Source organism: Amphiprion ocellaris, chromosome 12, assembly GCF_022539595.1.
Source record: "Amphiprion ocellaris isolate individual 3 ecotype Okinawa chromosome 12, ASM2253959v1, whole genome shotgun sequence".
Taxonomy (NCBI): domain Eukaryota; kingdom Metazoa; phylum Chordata; class Actinopteri; family Pomacentridae; genus Amphiprion; species Amphiprion ocellaris.
The window spans coordinates 8,738,562-8,757,643 of NC_072777.1; the positions used below are offsets into that span (position 1 = coordinate 8,738,562).

At 40.7% G+C, this 19,082-nt stretch overlaps 1 protein-coding gene across 2 annotated transcripts; it reads right to left on the reverse strand.

Annotated features, from left to right (window-relative positions):
• Positions 1-577: 577 nt before the first annotated feature.
• On the reverse strand, positions 578-13,695 carry mboat2b (membrane bound O-acyltransferase domain containing 2b). 2 transcript variants are annotated; one of them, XM_035949871.2, is made up of 13 exons: positions 13,445-13,695; positions 7,701-7,846; positions 6,769-6,846; positions 5,474-5,569; positions 5,302-5,357; positions 5,166-5,220; positions 4,897-5,080; positions 3,143-3,335; positions 2,835-2,938; positions 2,685-2,749; positions 2,268-2,400; positions 1,400-1,555; positions 578-1,036 (listed from the first exon to the last, which is right to left on the reverse strand). In XM_035949871.2, the coding sequence occupies exons 1-13, from the start codon at positions 13,532-13,534 to the stop codon at positions 701-703; spliced, it is 1,692 nt and encodes a 563-aa protein (XP_035805764.1). In that variant the 5' UTR covers positions 13,535-13,695; the 3' UTR covers positions 578-700. The 2 variants fall into 2 exon arrangements, with proteins under 2 accessions (XP_035805764.1, XP_023129793.1); XM_023274025.3 differs by having other exon boundaries at positions 721-1,036; positions 1,404-1,555; positions 13,445-13,692.
• Between the last annotated feature and the right edge of the window lie 5,387 nt (positions 13,696-19,082).

Sequence of the window (19,082 nt, forward strand, 5' to 3'; positions counted from 1 at the left end):
CACCTGTACTTTCCACACAGTGACAAGATCTGAAGAGCAGTAGAAGATACCTGAAGTGAAAATGGCCTGTGCTCCTGCAAAGCAGCATTTTTATTCATCTTGTAAAAATCAAAACAACTAAGGCGACTGAGTGGAACAATTATTGGCACTTTCTCCAACTTGTGTGAATACTGTGATGTAGTGGTTTAGTCAGTTGGATTTTAATTCACTCATTTAGTCATCCACCTGCTTATTCAGGATCGTCATACAGTGGACTTTTTATTTACTCATTCATCCATGTACTTCCTTCTTACTCATCCTTTCATTTTCCCTTCCTTGATTCAATCATACCTGCAGATCAACAGCCAGCAGGAGTCCGACCAGGAAGAAAATGGAGTCACTTCAGCGCAGGTGGCCATGACAGTTCAGGGCTGTTTGTATTGATTCACACACAGTATGTATTTATATATATGTATATATATATATGTATATATATGTATATATATATATATATATATATATATATATATATATATATATATATATATATATATATATATATATATATATATATATATATATATATATATATACATATATACATATATATATATATATATATATATATATCCGCCAACGTTGCTGATTTGTCTGAACCTGCCAACAGACTAACAGACAAACCAATTGAGTCCAGACACTATCCTGGCAGTCGTACTTCCTTTTAAAAGACATGGTACAACACAGGGTCTATTTTCATCCATCCCAATGTCCCAAATATTACAGTACTGCCCATCGAGTTTCTGTACCGAGGCTTGCAGGCCGCTCCCTGTGATGGTTCACACCTTGTCATGTAAATATGATGTTGCCCATGAATATTCCATGTCCTCATGTGGTTTTTTCCTTCTGGCTGCAGTTGCTGACTGTACCCTCCAGGTGGTGTTGAGACGACTCTTGGAGGGAGCTTTTCTGCTGCTCTTTGAGGCGGAGATGTCTTGGTTTGACAGGCAACGCCACAGCCAACAGAACGCAACCGATGTGGAGGCTGAAGTACCAGGACCTGCAGGGAGGAAGCAGGAGACACCAGGTGAAGGGGCTGACAGGTTCCAGACTTAGTGACATATGTAAAAAATAATTACCTAGCATGTATGATAGCTTGTGATGCATCCGTTAAAATTTGTATTTTCCTCTATCATTGCTTTTCAATATTGAATCATTGCCACTACAATGTAGCTTTTTTGACAAGAATTTACTGAAAAAGACTCTTTTATGTCAAAGTGAAAACAGTAAGTTGAAAAAAGTAATCCACTTGTTGATGTAAGGTGGATATATAGACTTAGGAAACATCTGAAATTAATATAATGAGCACTTGTTGACGTGGAAATCAGAAGTTCAGTCACAGAGTTAAACCTGGCTTACTTACAGACCTGTAAAACTTTAGCGATGGACCCACAGACAACAGCACAAAAGGCACCACTGTGTAGCAGATGGCGATCTGAGTCGCCGCCCACGTGATGACATCATAGACCACTTTGTGGGTGGGTGATTGCAGGAAGTATGGCCGAACGTTGTGTCTGACCTGAAGGGGACAAGACTCTTATTCAGATAACTGCAAAGAGATACATTCAAAATCATGTGAGTTTGATTGCTTAACAGTGCAAAGTTAGACGCGCCAATAATTTTAAATGTGTAGTAACCACACGAGGTCAGCAGCTAACAGCTTGTAAATGAAGTCATCAGTTAGCAGCTAATAGTTACTGGGTTAATCAGCGAACAGTTTTAGTTAATGATTATCACTTAACTGCTAGCAGTTAGTTAGTGTGGTTACCAGCTAAAAGCTGCCAGTTAGTAGGCTTTGGAGCTAGCAGTTTGTTGGTTCCTATGCTAACAGCTAACAGTTAGTGGGTTCATAAGCTAATGTCTAGTTGCAGGTGTACTCCAAAGCTAACAGCTAGCTTGTGAAGTCATCAGCTAACAGCTAGCAGTCAGTGGGCTAACTAAGCACACAGAAAACAGTTAGCTGACTCCAAAACTTACAGATAAAAGTTACTGACCCGCTAAGAGCTAACAGTTAGTGTGCTCATAAGCTAATGCCTAGGCATAGGTGTTCTCCAAAGCTAACAGTTAGCTTTTGAAGTCATCAGCTAACAGCTAGCAGCCAGTGGGCTACCTAAGCATACAGAAAACAGTTAGTTGGCTACTAAGCTTACAGATAATAGTTACTGAGGCTCTGAAGCTTACAGCTAACAGTTAGTGGACTCGTAAGATAAGAGTTAGTGGGAATAGCTCACCGCTCTGGCGGCCAGCGTGATGACGATGCCAGTGAGGAAGGTGAGGTAGTATCCTGGATAGGCTCCGTGCCACATGGCTGACAGGATGAAGGTGGCTGCTGTTGGGTGGTAGGGACATCGCTCGTAACACACTCTGTTAACCAGAGATCAGAGGTCACAAACCAACAGCAGTCTGTGCATTTTATATACAGCAGGTTAAATAAAGCAGGTTAGCTCATTTTACACGTAAACAATATTAAATCTCCGACCGACAGAAAAACATCTATCAAAAATATAATTTAATCAATGGCAATCGCTGTATGAAATGTCTTTTCATGTTGTTAAGTCAAATAATCATAAAAAGACACAGAACAACCACAAAGAGACCAAAAAAAACCCCAAAATAAAGCCACTAAAACAGAGTAAAGGTGATCAAACCTTTTGAGCCAGTGTGCTGTCTGAATGTTCCAGTTGTCAAGAAAAACTTTGAAGCTGGTGGCAAACTGGAACCAAAAAGAGATCGATCAGACTGACTGCAAATTAAATATTTTTGTAGTGTATAAAGTCCAGATCCCTGACAGTTCAGACCTCAATGTTGAGGATCCTCAGGTTGGAGATGAGGTCCCAGCGAGGAGAGCCATCACTGTCGTAGCCATTGAAGCCAAAGCCAGCAGCGTTGTTGATGGCGTCAGCTGTTGGACAGGTGAGACAGACTGAATTTTAGATACCTAACACTGCATGTGTCATATTCATGTTATTTTTGCCCTTTCTTCAGGCTAAATTAGCAAAAAATGGATGTTTAGTTGGATTTTGTTCCATGAAAACTAGCAGTAGACTCTGCTGATCCACTGCCCAGACAGATAACAAACTGAAGGATCCAGGTTTTATTCACCCACCGAGCGTCCACACAAAGTAGTACTTGGGTCTGGTGGTCACCATGGACAGGTACAGGTAGACCACCTGAGCATAGAATGGCGTGTTGGCGATGAAGTTGTCGTCGATGTTTCGCTCTACGGGGAAAACCTTACACACTGACAGAAAGACCAGGAGACAGAAGAAGGACGTGGCCACTTTACGGACGACCTCCATCTAAATGGGACACACATTTAATCTCATTTAGTTTCAGACAGTTTGACTGAGCTGAAAAAAATTACCACGATAAAATGTTTCACTTCAGGCAATATAAATAATTTTGAATGACTTATTTTTAACAAAGACCAGCAGAAAAAAAATTGAATTTAGCCACTTTGCCATTAGCCATTTGTATTATTTACTGAATTTAAATTTTTTTTCTAATTGAATTTGACTTTAAGTGCTACCAATAGAACCTAAAAAAATCTGTCTGTGAATGTTTATGAGTCTTCTAAAAGCCGATGGCATTCAACAAAATAGCTGAATGTAAGCGATGGCCAAAACATTGCAGTGGATTTCACTATGTTAGACTAACAAGCTAGTCTTGCATAACCAGACCTATCGCCATGTCTCACTTTAGTGCTGTTCCAACCTTTTACTTTTTTGTGTACAATCTGTCAGTAGAAGCGCTAAATGATAAGCTGTTTGTGTGTCAATTGTAGCACGTTCCATTATTGAGGAATATGATAGGCTGTTTATGAGCCAGTGTGTTACATACTTTCATTGAGGACTGCAATGAATGCATTTAAGTAAAACTATTAAACTTTTTTCAAATGATTTCTTAGTGGCACTGATCGCAGGTACATATTGCTATCGTTTTATCATCTAGACGTAGCAGACAGTCAGGTAAAACAGTCACATGCCCAATGTCGGTGTAGGGAGTAGGTCGGGGTGGATGGATGGGTCAACTTTAACCCAGAGACTGCTGTTTGTTTCCTGTTTTTTCTTCATTTAATCACTGTTTATTCTTGTAACCAAGGTTCTCTGACCTGCTTCTTCTAACCCAAACAGGGCTCTTTCATTAAACCAAATCAAATCTTTGCCCAGCGGTGATTTTATCATACACTAAAATGGGTTGTATTCACAGGCCACATTGTCACCCAGTGGTTTGTGGACTACTGTTATGTGAGGGGTTGACCTGACTGGAGAACTTAAAAGCATAATGCATGTCCATACGATAGAGACTTGTCGATCACAAGGTAGCTCTGTCCTAAAGCTTACCCTGCTTCATCATCTATTTTTCTCTCAGTGGGACTAGAATGAACAAACTGAGCATTGTGCTGTATTGAGGGACACTTGAGACTGAGACCATAAAGTCATTAGGAAAATGTTAACTGAGGTAACAGATCAAGGAAGAATTAGGGTCATTTTTTTTCAGATATCTACACAATCAGACTTCTTTTTACAGCTGGACTAGTTGCCCCCTGTTGGCTGTTATAAAGAATACAGGTGTAGGCACTTCCTTGTTGGCTTCAGACCCTGCAGCTACACCAATCTTTTATGGACAGTCTGGTTGTATGAGAGGGAGAAACCACCCGTAGGGTTGTTTACACTGGAGGTTTTTGTTTCCCTCCATCATAAACAGTTGTGTGGTTTTAACAGAGTCTGGTCACTGAGTGGACACTTTGTCTGCATCACTCCTCTGAATAATGGATGGAGCTGCTCTGGTTTCACAACAAGAGACAGAGCTTTAAACAGGCTCTGAGAGCATCAGAGCCCAGGCAGTCATGTGACCTACGTTTGGCGAGGGCTCGCTCTGCCTCAGCTTGCAGGTGGACTTCCTGTCGGCCTCCTGGTCTCTATGGCGACGGGGGTCCCCCTCTATGAAGGCGATGTAGTCGTTGTAGGAGCAGGTGGGTCCGGCCAGGATCCCCATGAAGTTACAGTTGTAGCTGAAGTACTCCAGCAGACTGGGCATCCTCCTGAGCAAACAGACACACCAGTGAGCTCTGATCACCACAGCAGCTCAGCATCTGCACAGATATCTTCAAACTCAATGAGACAAACCTTATCGCCAGAATCTTCTGCCCTGCTGTCAGATGTTCCTCTTTTCGAGCCATTCCTGTTGGGAAAACAAACCGAGAGTAAGTCGCAGTTTGGAGTGGCAAACATCCAAAGCCCAGCAACTCTGCATGGAGCTTACCATCATGGATTTCAAACGCCAGGCTGGTGATCTTTTGTGTTATCACCATCATGGGGCTAGAGAGAGAATGACAGCAGTGAGGACAAAGTATGTGCCAGAGATGCTTCACAGCCTCCATAACTCAGATCCAGTGTGAGCAGGCAGGTGAAATCAGCTGTAAGTGTGCAGTTACCCTGTGAAGTCAGCAGAGTACATGGCGTAATCGAAGACGTAGACTCGAGTGATCTGACACAGACTCAGATAGGTCAGGGCCACCAGGAGGCAGTATCTGCAATGACACAGGAAACAGGCCACCATTTATCAACATTTCAGTCTCAGCAACGTCTGTGGAGCTGGAAATACACAGTCTGTCTCTGAGCTACAGGAAACATCATTAACATGTGCAGGGTTCATCCTCTGCAGAGCAGGACAATGACCAGCTGTGTCAGGCAGGTCACACTGCAGAAACAGAAATCTTACCTCACCTGATTCTTCTCATCAAAGGTAAATAGGACCAGGAGCAGTTTCAGGTAACTAAAGAGGTTTTCCATCAATAAATCAGTCTGACTATAAGATCCTCCAGTTCAATGCAGGTAAATCTTGACTTTCTGAGAGTGATCATCTCATTTGATCAGACCTGATCATCTTTATCATTTATTTTTAAGGCTTGGCCATGTTTTAGTGGTTTCATGTTTCAGTTAGTCTCAAGAAAATGCAACAAGTATTTTTTTGTTTGCTTGAAATGTTCACCAGAGAACAGAATGTTTCGTATTGTTCAGTCATTTGTAGATAAACTGAGATGAATTTAAAGCTGTATTATGTAGATTTTGGCTCACTTTAATAGGCTGCAGCTTCATGGTATGAGAACTTCCTTCATGATGTAAACTGGGTGTTCCGTACTGATGTAAAATGAACATGCTACTGAACTGCAGCATCTATGGTTGCCTCCTAAATATGAACCTTTTCACCAGGTTTAAGGTCTAATCATTTTGAGTTTTTTTTTTTGTAGCAGAACTGCATTTGTATGCTCCAACAAAATTTATCAAGTCATTTTTACTCTGCTGGCAGATTTTTCATAACCTTATATTACACTTTCAATCAATTAATCATCATTTTTAGGTGTTTTCTATGTAATAATTTGATAATCAAGGCCTCAGCTTGTTTTTTTTATGATATTTTTAATCTTTCGTTGGATATGAAACTCTCTGAATTACATCCACCGTATGATTTGTGCTGAGAGTTTGACTGATTTCCTCTGAGGGCTGTCAAAGGAAATAAAAAGTTCTCGATTTCCATCAGAATAAACTGTGATCTCAATGGATCTGACTGAGGTTTATCTGTAAGCTCATTAACAAACGATTCCTCTGGCAGTTTTAATGTTTGCACACTAACAGCGGATCCACCAACATCTAACTTTTCCTAAAACTGTGGCTTTCTTTTCAGGGATTCAGGATGAAACTGTGATTTGAGGACTTTTCTGATGCTCACTTGTGCATGTGTTCGACTCCGGTCAGGATCATGATGCCGTAGGTGAGTCCACTCTGAACTAGGAAGTGAAGAGCATACCTGCAAAGACAGAGGAAATGTGTATATGTTTTTCAAGAAGTAACACATTATTGTATTTTCTCATGTTGCATATCCAGAGCTGTTCAAACACATTCAGAGATAACTGATAAAAACTCACTGCACCACCTGCTCGGCACATTTTAGATTCTTCAAGAAAATTCAAAGATTTTTTTGAGTCGCATGAGTCTAAATAAACTCGTGTGTGTTCATGGTTTAAACTTTAAAGGACCTTTAGAGGAGCATGTCCCCCAGTGTCCATCCAGAATAAGAGCCAAACATCAACTTAAAATTGTGATATTTCAGCTAAATCATTTTATTATACATGTTTCATTCAAAAAAAATTGCATGTTATTGGCTAGAAAATGCATTTTGATAAATTGGATTAAGGATAAACCACCAATGTTACACAGTGGTATAGAGAGTTATTTAGGGTCCTCCCTCATGAAGGATTAGTGTGGTTCTGAGGGGTAATGAGAGGCATTTCATAGACATGTGGTCTCCTGTGCTCAGATATTTACCTAAAGAACTGACTCAACTTGTGATGAGGGGACAGAATGACATAAAGTGGCCAAAATCGCTGGGAGCTAACAAATAAGCATCCTCCTCCTTTATTATTGTGTACTCTATTATCAACATAGCTCAGCTTGCTGGGCCTCTTTTGCTATCAGGTAGGTATCAAGATATTTTGAGTTCTCTCTTTTATGGTTCTACTGTTTCCATAGAGGCGCAGGACTTTATATTGTAATGAAAAATGAGCCCACAGTGAGTAAAAATACCAGAAACTCCTTTGGGTTTAGGAATCAGGAGTGGTATCTAGCTCAGAAATCCAGCATCGTAGTCAGAGTCCATCTTACCATCCGAAGCAGAACAAAGCGAAGTAGAGTCCCAGTAGAGTCGCCACCACATGTCTGATGAACGGACTGGTTTTACTGGGATGGAGGAAGAGACGAAACCAGAAGGCTGAGATCAGAGCACAGAGCTGACACACCACAAAGTTCACCTGCAGACAGAAGCAGAGGGAGGAGAGGGATTTGTAAAGGTCAGGTTGTAAGAGCATCACGAATTATGTTGTTAATAGCAGCAGCAGCAGCATTTCGTGGCTGTTTCAGGCTGAACTCTGTTGACTCAGAAAGTCTCTGACGTCTCTACTGATAAAATTAGACCTTCAGAAGATATTTATAGTTTGGTGAGCCAAGACCTGCTGTCCACGAGACAGATTACATCACACAGAATCCATCCATCTGCAGTCCAGAGGTGTCCGAGAGGAAAAGCTGAGCGCTCAGGAAAACCATCAGGAAGCCCAGCGGTCGTCTCCATCAGGACGCTTAATCTGACTAGAAAAGCTAATAGCTGCATTTTTACATAGCTACTTTTCAAAGAGCCTCTCAGTCACCCATTAATACACATCAGGTTCACTGAATTACATTTAAGACTCATTTAAGTTTCTTAAACTTTGCAGAGACTCATTCAACACCTGCTGCATCTCACACAAACAATAAGACTGACACTTCCTGATAGTCATCTATCTGTGGTAACTGCTGTAACGACATAAAATAATTAATCAATCACATATGGACGGGGTTAGAGGCCCCTGACCCCAGGGACCCCTGAGCCTGTTCAGAGAATTTTAGTTTAAAAGTCGCAAGGTTCAGTAAATAAAGACAAATTACATTCTTCCAGAGGGACACAAAATGAACACAAAGACCAAAAATGTCTACAGTGAAACCCAGAATGACCATGTAGAGAAACAAAACGACTGCAGACACAAAACAAACACAAAGAGGAACAGAATGAACACAAAGATGTCAAAACAACTACAAAAAAAATGCAAAGAGACAAGAACGAGACACAAAATGACATCAAACAAACACAAAAGCAATAGAAAGATGTAAAAGAATCAGAGACAACACAGACACAAAGAAGCACAGAATCCCCGCAAAGATAAAAAGCAACTACAAAGAAAAACACACAAAGTGATAACGAAGAGACACAAACCAACCTCTAAAAGACACAAAACATCCACATAGAGACATTAAACAACCACAAAGTGACACAAAACAGTCAGAGACGCAAAACAACCAAAAGACAAACAAAATGATCACAGAGACATAAAAACAGCAATTAAAAGACCTCAAAGATGCAAAATAACCATAAAGAGACTCAAAAAAACCCACAAAGAGCTACAAAACTGCCAGAGATGCAAAACAACAAAAAGACAACAAAGAGACACAAAATGACCACCAAGATAAACAAAAGGACCACAAAGAGACATGAAACAATAGCTAAAAAACACAAAACAACAACCAAGAGACATACATCAGCAGTAAAATATACAAAATGACCACAGGGACACAAATTAACTACAAAGAAATGCAGCTTGACCTCAAAGATGAAACTCCAAAGAAACAAAGACACAAAATGACAACAAAAAGATGCAAACTGATGACAAAGAGAGATAAACTAACCACTAAGACACAAAATATCCACAAAGAGACATTAAACATCCACAAAGTGATGCACATTGACATTAAAGACGCACAAAAAACAATAGAAAGATATGAAACAATCACAGAGACAAAATAGCCACAAAGAAGCACAAAATCATCACAAAGATAAAAAGCAACTCCAAATAAACAAAAAGACACAAAATGATAACAAAAAATGCAAACTGACAACAAAGAGGCATAAACCAACCAATGAAAGACACAAAACATCCACAAAGAGACATGAAACAACAACAAAGAGCCACAAATTAAAAGCAAATACAGAAAACAACCATGAAGAGACACAAAACAACAAAAAGACAACAAAGAGATACAAAACAACCACAAAGACAAACACAATGACCACAAAAATACATAAAACAGAAATTAAAAGACCTCAAACATGCAAAATAACCATAAGGAGACACAAAACAACCACAAAGTGACACAAATTGACATCAAAGACACACAAATCAACAATAGAAAGATATGAAACATTCATAGACAAAACAGTCACAGAAGCACAAAATCATCACAAAGACAAAAAGAAACTACAAAGAAACAAAAAGACACAAAATGACAACAAAGAGACATAAACCAACCACTAAAAGACGCAAAACATCCACAGACATCAAACAACCACAAAGAGCCACAAATCAACAACAAGATACACAAAACAGAGACGCAAAACAACAAAAAGACAACAAAGAGACACAAAACGACCACAAAGATAAACAAAATGACTACAAAGAGACATGAAACAACCACAAAGAGCCACAAATTAGAAGCAAAATACACAAAACAACAAAAAGACAACAAAGAGACACAAAATGACCGCAAAGAGACATGAAACAGCAGCCAAACACACAAAATGACTACAGAGACACAAATCAACCACAAGGAAATGCAGCTTGACCTCAAAGACGCAAAACAACCATGAAGAGACATAAGACTAAAGCAAGATCCACCACTGTTCAACCACATTTTGCTCGTAATACAGGGTTTTACATCAAACACGCACATTTTACTCCTGGACTTTAATTTAGTGGCTTTATTCCATGGTGTTGTGCAGTAAAGGATGTGACAGAGAGCAGCTACGATTATTGTCCTAAAGTGTGAGTGCAGTGAGCTGCAGTCTGAGGTCACACAGGTCACTGAGCTGAAAGAGTCAATTAACGCTGCTGTTCAGTGGCCAACACAAGATGGATGGCGAGAGGAGGCTCTTCATCACAATCACAGTTCCTGCAGGATATTTACCGCGCATCTCTGCGGCATCTGCGCAGTATTTAGAGAACATTTACATGATGTTTGTTGCGTTCGGCAGCATCTGATCTGGCTGTAAACCGAGGCGGCGTGTTGACGTGTCGATCATGAATAATGGCCAGAGTGTAAACTGAGCGATTACAGTCAGACGCTCGACTGACGCTCAAAATGTACCCGTTGTCTTTAGACAGAGTTCATTAGTAACTCACAGAGGAGGAAAACTTCTACATTTGGCTCAAACTAGCCCAAACTGTTGCACTGATCGAGTCTAAAGCTGCAGAGCTGGACTCCACTTCCTGTCTACATGTGTAAAATGGGTCTCAGTAGAAAAATCAGTGACAGAAAAGTGGTGGTTGTTCAGCACCACGTCACGTCAGAGGTTTTCGTTCAACAATCCAAACATTCTCGCGGTGCAGATGTAGACTTTATGCGAAGACGGCTCCGGTCTGAGCTCAGTGTTTCCCAGTAAAACCAATAAACTGCAGGTGGTTCAGAGAATTTCCGCCAAGAAGCAGCAGTGGAACAAACGGTGCGTGTCACCTGATCCAGGATCTGGATCTGGATCATCACGATTCAACCCAGTCACCAGAGGCCTGGCTCTCAGCCAATCAGAGCGCAGCAGCGTCTACCTGTTACACAGCTGATGGTATCACCTGTGAGGAGGACGACGTGGTTTTACCGGATGAATGTTACGCTGTGTTTTTATTTCAGGGATGTTGAACTTCAATCTTTTAATTCCATCAAATGTCAAAGCTGTTTTTATTGTCTTGTTTTCATTCATCTGACTGAACAGTTGTCTGTTTCCTCTATGAATGTGTGTTTTACTGGTACTTGTGACCACAGGTGTGCTTATCGGCCTGATTTGGAACCTTGTTCACTGAATAAACTCCACATTCAGGGTCAGTTTATCTACTGATTTTCCTTTTGTTTCTTGTGGCTTCATTTATCCTGATATCTTTACCGACATACGTAACATTCAAAACTCCATGGTTGTGATTTTATCCTGATTGTTTTTTTTTCTTCCATCATTAGATTTATTTTATTCCTGTTAATATAAGGATTATACCAAGCTTTTTATTATATTCATCTCAAAATAAGCAGTCAATTTTAAATCTACTTTGGTCATTTGACAATCAGTTGACAAAATGAATCAAGTTCTCTTTCACTAACTGATTAATAGTTAAACCTAATAATAAAAATGTTCAATGTTTGCTGCTTCGAGGCTCTAAGATAGAAGATTTTGTTAGCTTTGTTCATCTTGAATGACTGTAAATCAAATATTTTGTGGTTAGTTTGAACAACATAAGACGTCTGAGGGCATCACTTTGGCCTCTAGGACATTGAGTTGTTTGTGTTTCTTAATTAGGATTCACATCAATCAGTAATAAGATTGTCATGAGTCACAGTACCAGAGCAGAATCCAAAATCTAAAAATGAAAAACTAGATGTTGACCACAGGAATCCAGGCTGAAGAATCGAACAATAATACCTGCAACTAACCATTACTTCCATCATTGATCTGTTTGTTGATTATTTTCCTAGTAAACTGACTTCAGTTTTACCAGACCGACGCCTGAAAACATCTGATTGTATCACTTGTGTCACATTGTTTCATGTTCGTCTGCAGCTCTATCAAGCATCCTGACTTTCTCGACTCAGAGGTCTTTGCAGGGGCCTGAACACAGAACTGAACACTGACTGTATAAAAAGTAGCTCTAACAGCTGCAACAGGAGAAACTGCTGCCATGGATGGATTATGAGGCAACAGGCCCCTGTGCCAGTCTAGTAAAAGGCTTCCCACTAGTCCTACAAGACTTAAGGAGACACTGAACATCTACAGACTAAGCTGTTGTGTCTCTTTGCATCAGTTCAACCTTTTTCTGCTCATTTTCTGTCCATTTGTCTTTATTTTTGGTTCTCTTTCAGGCCTCTTTGTTTGTAGTCACTCATCCTTTTTTTTGTTGCTGTTTTGTGTCTCTTTCTAGTGGTTGTTTGATCAACTTGTCAACACGAACCGTTAACCGTCACTTCAGAGGTTCTGGACCAGCACCCCGTGACTCTTTGGGCTCCGGCCCAACAGGCTGCTCAGTAATCCACCCATGAGTCCTGCTGCTGCTGCTGATTAGGATCAATAATGTGGTTTATTATGTCAGCCACAGGGCAGATCTTACTTCTAGTAGTGCTGGACAGAGACTACCTTGGATTTGTAATGGAGCATTTGTACACTCTTTACTGATTAGATTATTGCAGAGGAGATTAATTCTTCATTCTCTTCATTCTTTGTTGTGATTGTTTTGACTTAATGCATGCGTTCAGACTGATCAGTGATCGGTTTAGCTAATCAATGCTAATATTTGATCCTTCCAGGCAGATATCGATGAGGTTTTCCTCCTGCTGGGATCAGACACGCCTCCTCCTCCTCCTCCTCCTCACAGATGCTGATGGATGAAGCTCTCCTGTCATCAACATGATTTTTTGGGATCATTTGGATGCTCAGGATGCAAACACACATCTGCTCTGTAAGCCTCCAGCACACATCCAGGTCTCCATCTGCTCTAAACCAGCAGCAACACAAAGCCTGAACCAGCCCACACAGACGGACCGATCGTCACCCATCCGAGGCCTCCATCCATTTTACCCAAACCACCGCTCTCGCCCGCCCTGTTCATTTGTCACACCGCCGTTTTTGTTCCTCTCTCCGGCCGTTTCACGTCGCTTTTACCTCCCCCCTCCTCCGCTACCAGAACCCAGCAGCCCGGTCCCCGCCCTGGAGCTCCGGAGCCTCGGCCGCCGGGGCTCCGAGGCTCGGCCCCCGGGGGTGGTATCGGAGGAGACGTCCAGGCGGGTCTTACCTGGTCCAGCGGCAGGTTGGTGATCTCGCTGACCGGCTGCAGCAGGCTGGAGCCGGTGCAGGCCGTGGTTGGGGCGTCGTCATCGGCCATGGCTCCGTGTCTGCGGCCGGGTCTGCTGCTTCTGTGTCCGGCTGCAGCAGCTCAGAGGCGGCGGCGGAGGCTCCGTGATCCGCCGGCGGTCTGTCCGTGTGTCTGTGCGTCCTCCTCTTCTTCCTGTTCCTGCTCCTCCTCCTCCTCCTCACCCCGTCTGTCTGTCTCCCCCTCCTCCCTCTGATGCCCCCCGCTTTCTCCTCCCCCACATCCATCTCTCTGGTCCCTCCTCCCTCTTTTATTCTTCTCCTCCTCACATCTCCATCTGCTTTACTCCTCTATTATTCTTTTATTCTCCTTTCCTCCCCCCTTCTGTCTCTTCTTCATGTCCTCCCCTCTCCTGCTTTCTTTCTTCCACTTCTTCTCCTTTCTCTCTCTTATTCTTGATCCCTTTCTCCTAATCCTTCTCCTCCACTTCCTCTTTTCCCCCATCATGCTGTCACTTTTTCCTCCTCCACACCACCACTCCTCTTCAGTTTTTCTACTCCTTTTGTTTCCGTCTGTCCTTCAAGGTCCAGTGGCAGCTCAGTGAATAGTGAAACCAACCTGATCCTGTATTAAACTGGCTACAAGCACATTTTAAACGCAACCCCTCTTCTGCCTCATGGTCTAAAAATGTTTAACAACAGACTGCATTTCTGTGTAAATGTGTGTATCACAGTTTGTCATAGTTTGTCTTTACAATCTGAAATAAGTGTTTATTATCACATAAAGTGAGTAAAAGCTGAAAATGGTCACACCAGAGAAGCTTTATCGTGTGGTATTTGACATTTTTGCCCCCTTCGTCATCCTCCTCCTCCTCTTCATCTAAAAACAGGATTCTTACCTTTTAGCCTCTTGTTTATTTGTTTGTTGCATTGTTGTTTGTCTGTTATTCATATTCATCTATAATCTATAAATACTTTCATTTAATAGTGTGTCTGTTGTTGTACTGACATGTGAAGATCAATGACAGTTTCACCTCCAGAGGGGCCCTAATTCATTATTTCCTCTGACTGCAGCTGAATTGATTAGCCGATTAACTGATTAGATGACAGATATTTCATTTGAAGCTAATTGATTAGAAAAAAAATCAAAAGCTGCAAGGACAACCTTAGTTTTCTTTGATAATGTTAATTATTGTGTTTTTTGAAGGTCTGCTGTTCCACTCTGCTTCTAGGAGGACATTTTTCACTAATTTCTCATGCTTTTTACCTTTAAAAAACAATCAGATATGAGAAGAAGTAACTGTCACATGAATACCAGCCTGCTCCTGGGACTGCTGGAGCGTTGCACTGGGATTACTGGTGCTGCACTGGGAGTTTCTGCTGCAGATCTCACTGTGGCCTGCTGATGGAGATGCAGACACTGTATTTCTAAATGCTGCAGGCTGAAGTTGTTCAGTTTGGCCTCAGAGCCGTGCAGCTGTTATAGGCCGAACACATCTGTTTTCAGCTGGTATTTTAAAAAGAACCTGGAGCTTGAAGGGCCTAATTTGTCATAATTATTTTTCAAACCCTTTGTAGTATCAAAATTTCCATTAAAAATACAGGTCGTTTTCACCAGAATGTTAAAATCAGGACAGTTGGAAATGGACTTCTTGAAGCTGGTCTGAAGTCACACAGGGCACAGAGTGGGGTTGATCAGTGACTATCTGGGGTCGTTTCAGTTTGGGTGGAACAGGGCAAATGCAATCGTGTGAAGGGCGAAAGAACCAGGTCATGTTTGGGGCTACTCTTGAAAACAGTCTTCTTCCATCAGCTGGAAAACTCTTTCCTGCCTCCAGTGATTGGATTTTCCAACAACACAATGCCCTTTGCTACACAGCAAGGTCAGTTAAAGCCTGGATGGAGAACCAGAACACTGGAACCATGCCTTGGCTGCTCTATCACCAGATCTAAATCCAACTGAAAACCTGTGGAAAATTACCAGATGCAAAATGGAGATCCACAAGCCCAAAAACAAAGCAAATTTGTTTGAATTAGTGCAACAGGAATGGGCTGCTGTAACAGCAGAACAATGTCAGAAGCTGGTGGAGAGCAGCCAAGATGCATTGATGCAGTCATCAGAAACAATGGTTATGAATCAGTACTAACTCCTGTGTGGATCATGTGACTAAAACAGACAGAAAAGAAAACATGGAATGCATAAAAGCACTGTTTTTGGCAGTACAATGTCAAAGCTATTGAACAGAATAGAATAAATCTTTATTGTCACTGTTACAGAAAACAATGAAAATCAGTTTATTACTCTCCAAATAGCAGCATTAAAAAATAAATTATATAAGCATACCCTAAAAAATATATACAACATAAGAGCAAATATACATTATGGAAAATGGTTTGTGTTAGTTACCTGCTCTACACATGATTATTACACGATGTGAATTGCACTGACATAAATATGATGTAAGATGTCAGAACTTAAGTGATTTTGATTATTATCAAGAAAAACATACAAAATGTCTAGATATCAGCTCTTAAATTAAACTCATCTGAGCTATTTTTGTTGTTATCATTATATTTGCCCAAACAAATATACTTTTAGTTGTACCATTCATTAAAATGAACAAGAAATTGAAGAAAACAAGGGTGGTCTAATATTTTTTTTCCATAACTGTAGAAAACATAAGAAAAATGTAACCATTACACCAAGTGCTTATGTTGGCATCAGCAGATCAGACTTACTCTAACCGTAAACCAATAAGGACATGATCTTACCTTCAAACTAATTAGGCTGCAACCAATATTAGATTTATAGACCAGAAGTCTCTAAGAGTGATTCTATCTTCAGTAGAGAGACTTCAGAGGCAGCAGTAAATTACACCGTAGTCCACCAACTGAACAGTCCTCAGCTGATGACATATTTCAACCAGCAGCTGAAACTGGAAGTTTTTAGTGTTAATGTCAAAACTGGCTCTGGTCCATACAGTCGCTCATCTCTGTCTGACAGCTGTGCAGCTCGGACTGACTGAATGTGGGGCTTGTTTTCACGTAGAAATGAGGGGGAAAAAGTAACCTGGAGCTTCAGGGTTAACTCCCAATGTCAAACAGTTTTTAGATTCTGGTGTTCCTGCCTCATTTTTGCACCTCACAGTTGAAAGAATTCAACAAGCTGGTTTCAGTTGAAGGGTGACTCGGTGGTTAGCACTAATGCATCACAGCTGAGATCCCCTGTTCGCATCCCGGCCTTGGATCTTTCTGCGTGGAGTTAGAATGTTCTCCCTGTGCATGCATGGGTTTTCTTCAGGTACTCCGCCTTCTTCCCACACTCCAAAGACATGCTGAGGTTAACTGGTGATTCTAAATTTTCCGCCGGTGTAAATGTGAGTGTGCTGTCCAGGTGAACCCTGCCTTCACCATGAGTCGGCTTAGATAGACTCGCCATGACTCTACAGTGGATTAAGCGGTGTGTAGATAACGGATGGATGGATGGTTTCAGTTGCTTTTACTTTTCATTGGACTTCACACAGCAGTTAGTCTCTTGTGGACAATACAAGCTGTTCAGGACACAGCAGCAAGACTTCAGCACATGGCACTACCGTCAGTTCCTCTACCATTGGAAAAACAGAACAAATCTTCAGGTTTTATTTGTTTTTATAAAACTGTAATTGAGGTCAGTTTATTGAGAATATATTTCCATCTTCCTTTGCATGTGGCCTGAAGCTCCTTGAGATCTTCAGACAAGTTGCTTTACTGATGTTGATCAAAAAATGAAGGGTGATTAAGCTTTTATCATCACTTTCCTGTTAAAAAGAGTGGACTCAAATCCTATTTTTTCTCTCTAGCATCATTCTGAAGATTGATTTATTTTCCATCTTATCAATATTGGTGCTCAGTCATCTCTTTCTGCTTTACTCTGTCATTTCTATCATGTTTTTCTCAACTGCAGATGCTTTTTTTTTTTTTTTAAGCATTGCCTGTTTTTAAATGTCCTACCGAAATAAGCCTTTATTTTTTTGTTTTTCTATGCATTAATTCATAATGTTATGTGAGGTCACACTATGTATGACTCTTGTGGTGAAAATCTTAGTGAGAACCAGTAAAATCAGTGTGAATTAACTCTTATCCTTTTGGCATTTAATGAAGAGAGCAAATGCAAATTATTCTCAGCTGAAAGGATTGAAGTTAATGCACAAAAGGTCTGACAAGGAGTGATACAAGATGATGCAAAAAAAATCAACACTTTTTTTTATAGTTTTGGACATTGTCTTCAGACAGAAAAGACAATCCTAATATGTTAAAAGGTTGTTTAAAACAACAAAAAATTCTGCACCAAAAAAATAATTGATTATTCAAGAAATTAACTCTCAGATTTACTCTTGACAAAAATAATTTTTGTTTGCAGCCAGCCAGGACTTCTCTGCTAGCCTAAACTCTATCAGAATCACTGACTTACGTTTTAATATTTCTACATTATTTCCAGTAGACTATTCTCTTCATTTCATGGCGTGTCTCTTCAGGCAGTGTGTGTTTATATTGCAGCTTTTATCCAATCATATTTCAGTCATCATGTGTTGCCAGGGTCAAAGAAATCTGCCCTGAGGACTTCAGAATCAAAGGCGCATGCGCCTGGAACTTGAACTATATCTCAGTTAACCCGTTGCTTTAACCAATCACATTTCGAATTAGTGACCTCAGGAGCCATCAAGGCGTACGTTTACGTCACCATTTTCACGTCTTCTGATTGGATGGTCAGAGAGTCTAGCCAAAACTAGCGATTCCTACCTGTGGCGACCTGGGTACGCTAAAACGTTATCGTAAATCTAAAACACAAGCTAAAGCTTTATCATAAAAGTAACAATAGCTGTTTGTTTTTTTTTTTTTTTAATTCACAATGGCGGACGGAGGAGAAGACATTGATTTGGTCGCAGATATATTTAGAAAATCATTTTGAAGACCTATTACTTTCCAAGAAAAGCTTGACATTGTGAGGAACAAGCTAGCAAGCTCACTTTTAGCTCAGTAACTGTGAGCGGTACCCTTGGCTCAATTTATGCCACAAATGCGCGTGGATAGACCCGACTTTCAGGATTAGCCTCCATGGCGATAGAAAAGTACTTATCATTGGAAATGAAACGCACGGATTACTAACGCAGCAGAGTGAATGAACTCTTCAAGAGGAAAGAAAGGAGGATGTATTTTGTGTTCACATAATCACAAGTTTTGGTGAATAAAATGAATATATGTCATTTTATATTTGGTTAATATTGATGCTCCTGCTCGATGTGATGTACATGTGTTTGAATTGTTTTAATTGGGTTTCTTCCTTTGTAATAGCATTCATTCTCGCTACATGAGATACTTGTAAGCGATGCAACGTCCTGTTACACTGCCCTTCTGTATAATATTGATGGTTTCTATATATGTGGCATCATAATGATGGCATTAGGATGTGGTTTGATTCAGGTAGGACGCCACTGAAGGCCTAGGTCTAAAGTGGTTGCAGCCTTGTACGTCTCCTCTGATGGAATACATAGTTTTCTGCATGTTAATTATTGCAAACACAGAGAAAAATGAGGTTATTCCTTCTACAAACCCTGATGTTGTCGATGCTCTACTTTAGTGGG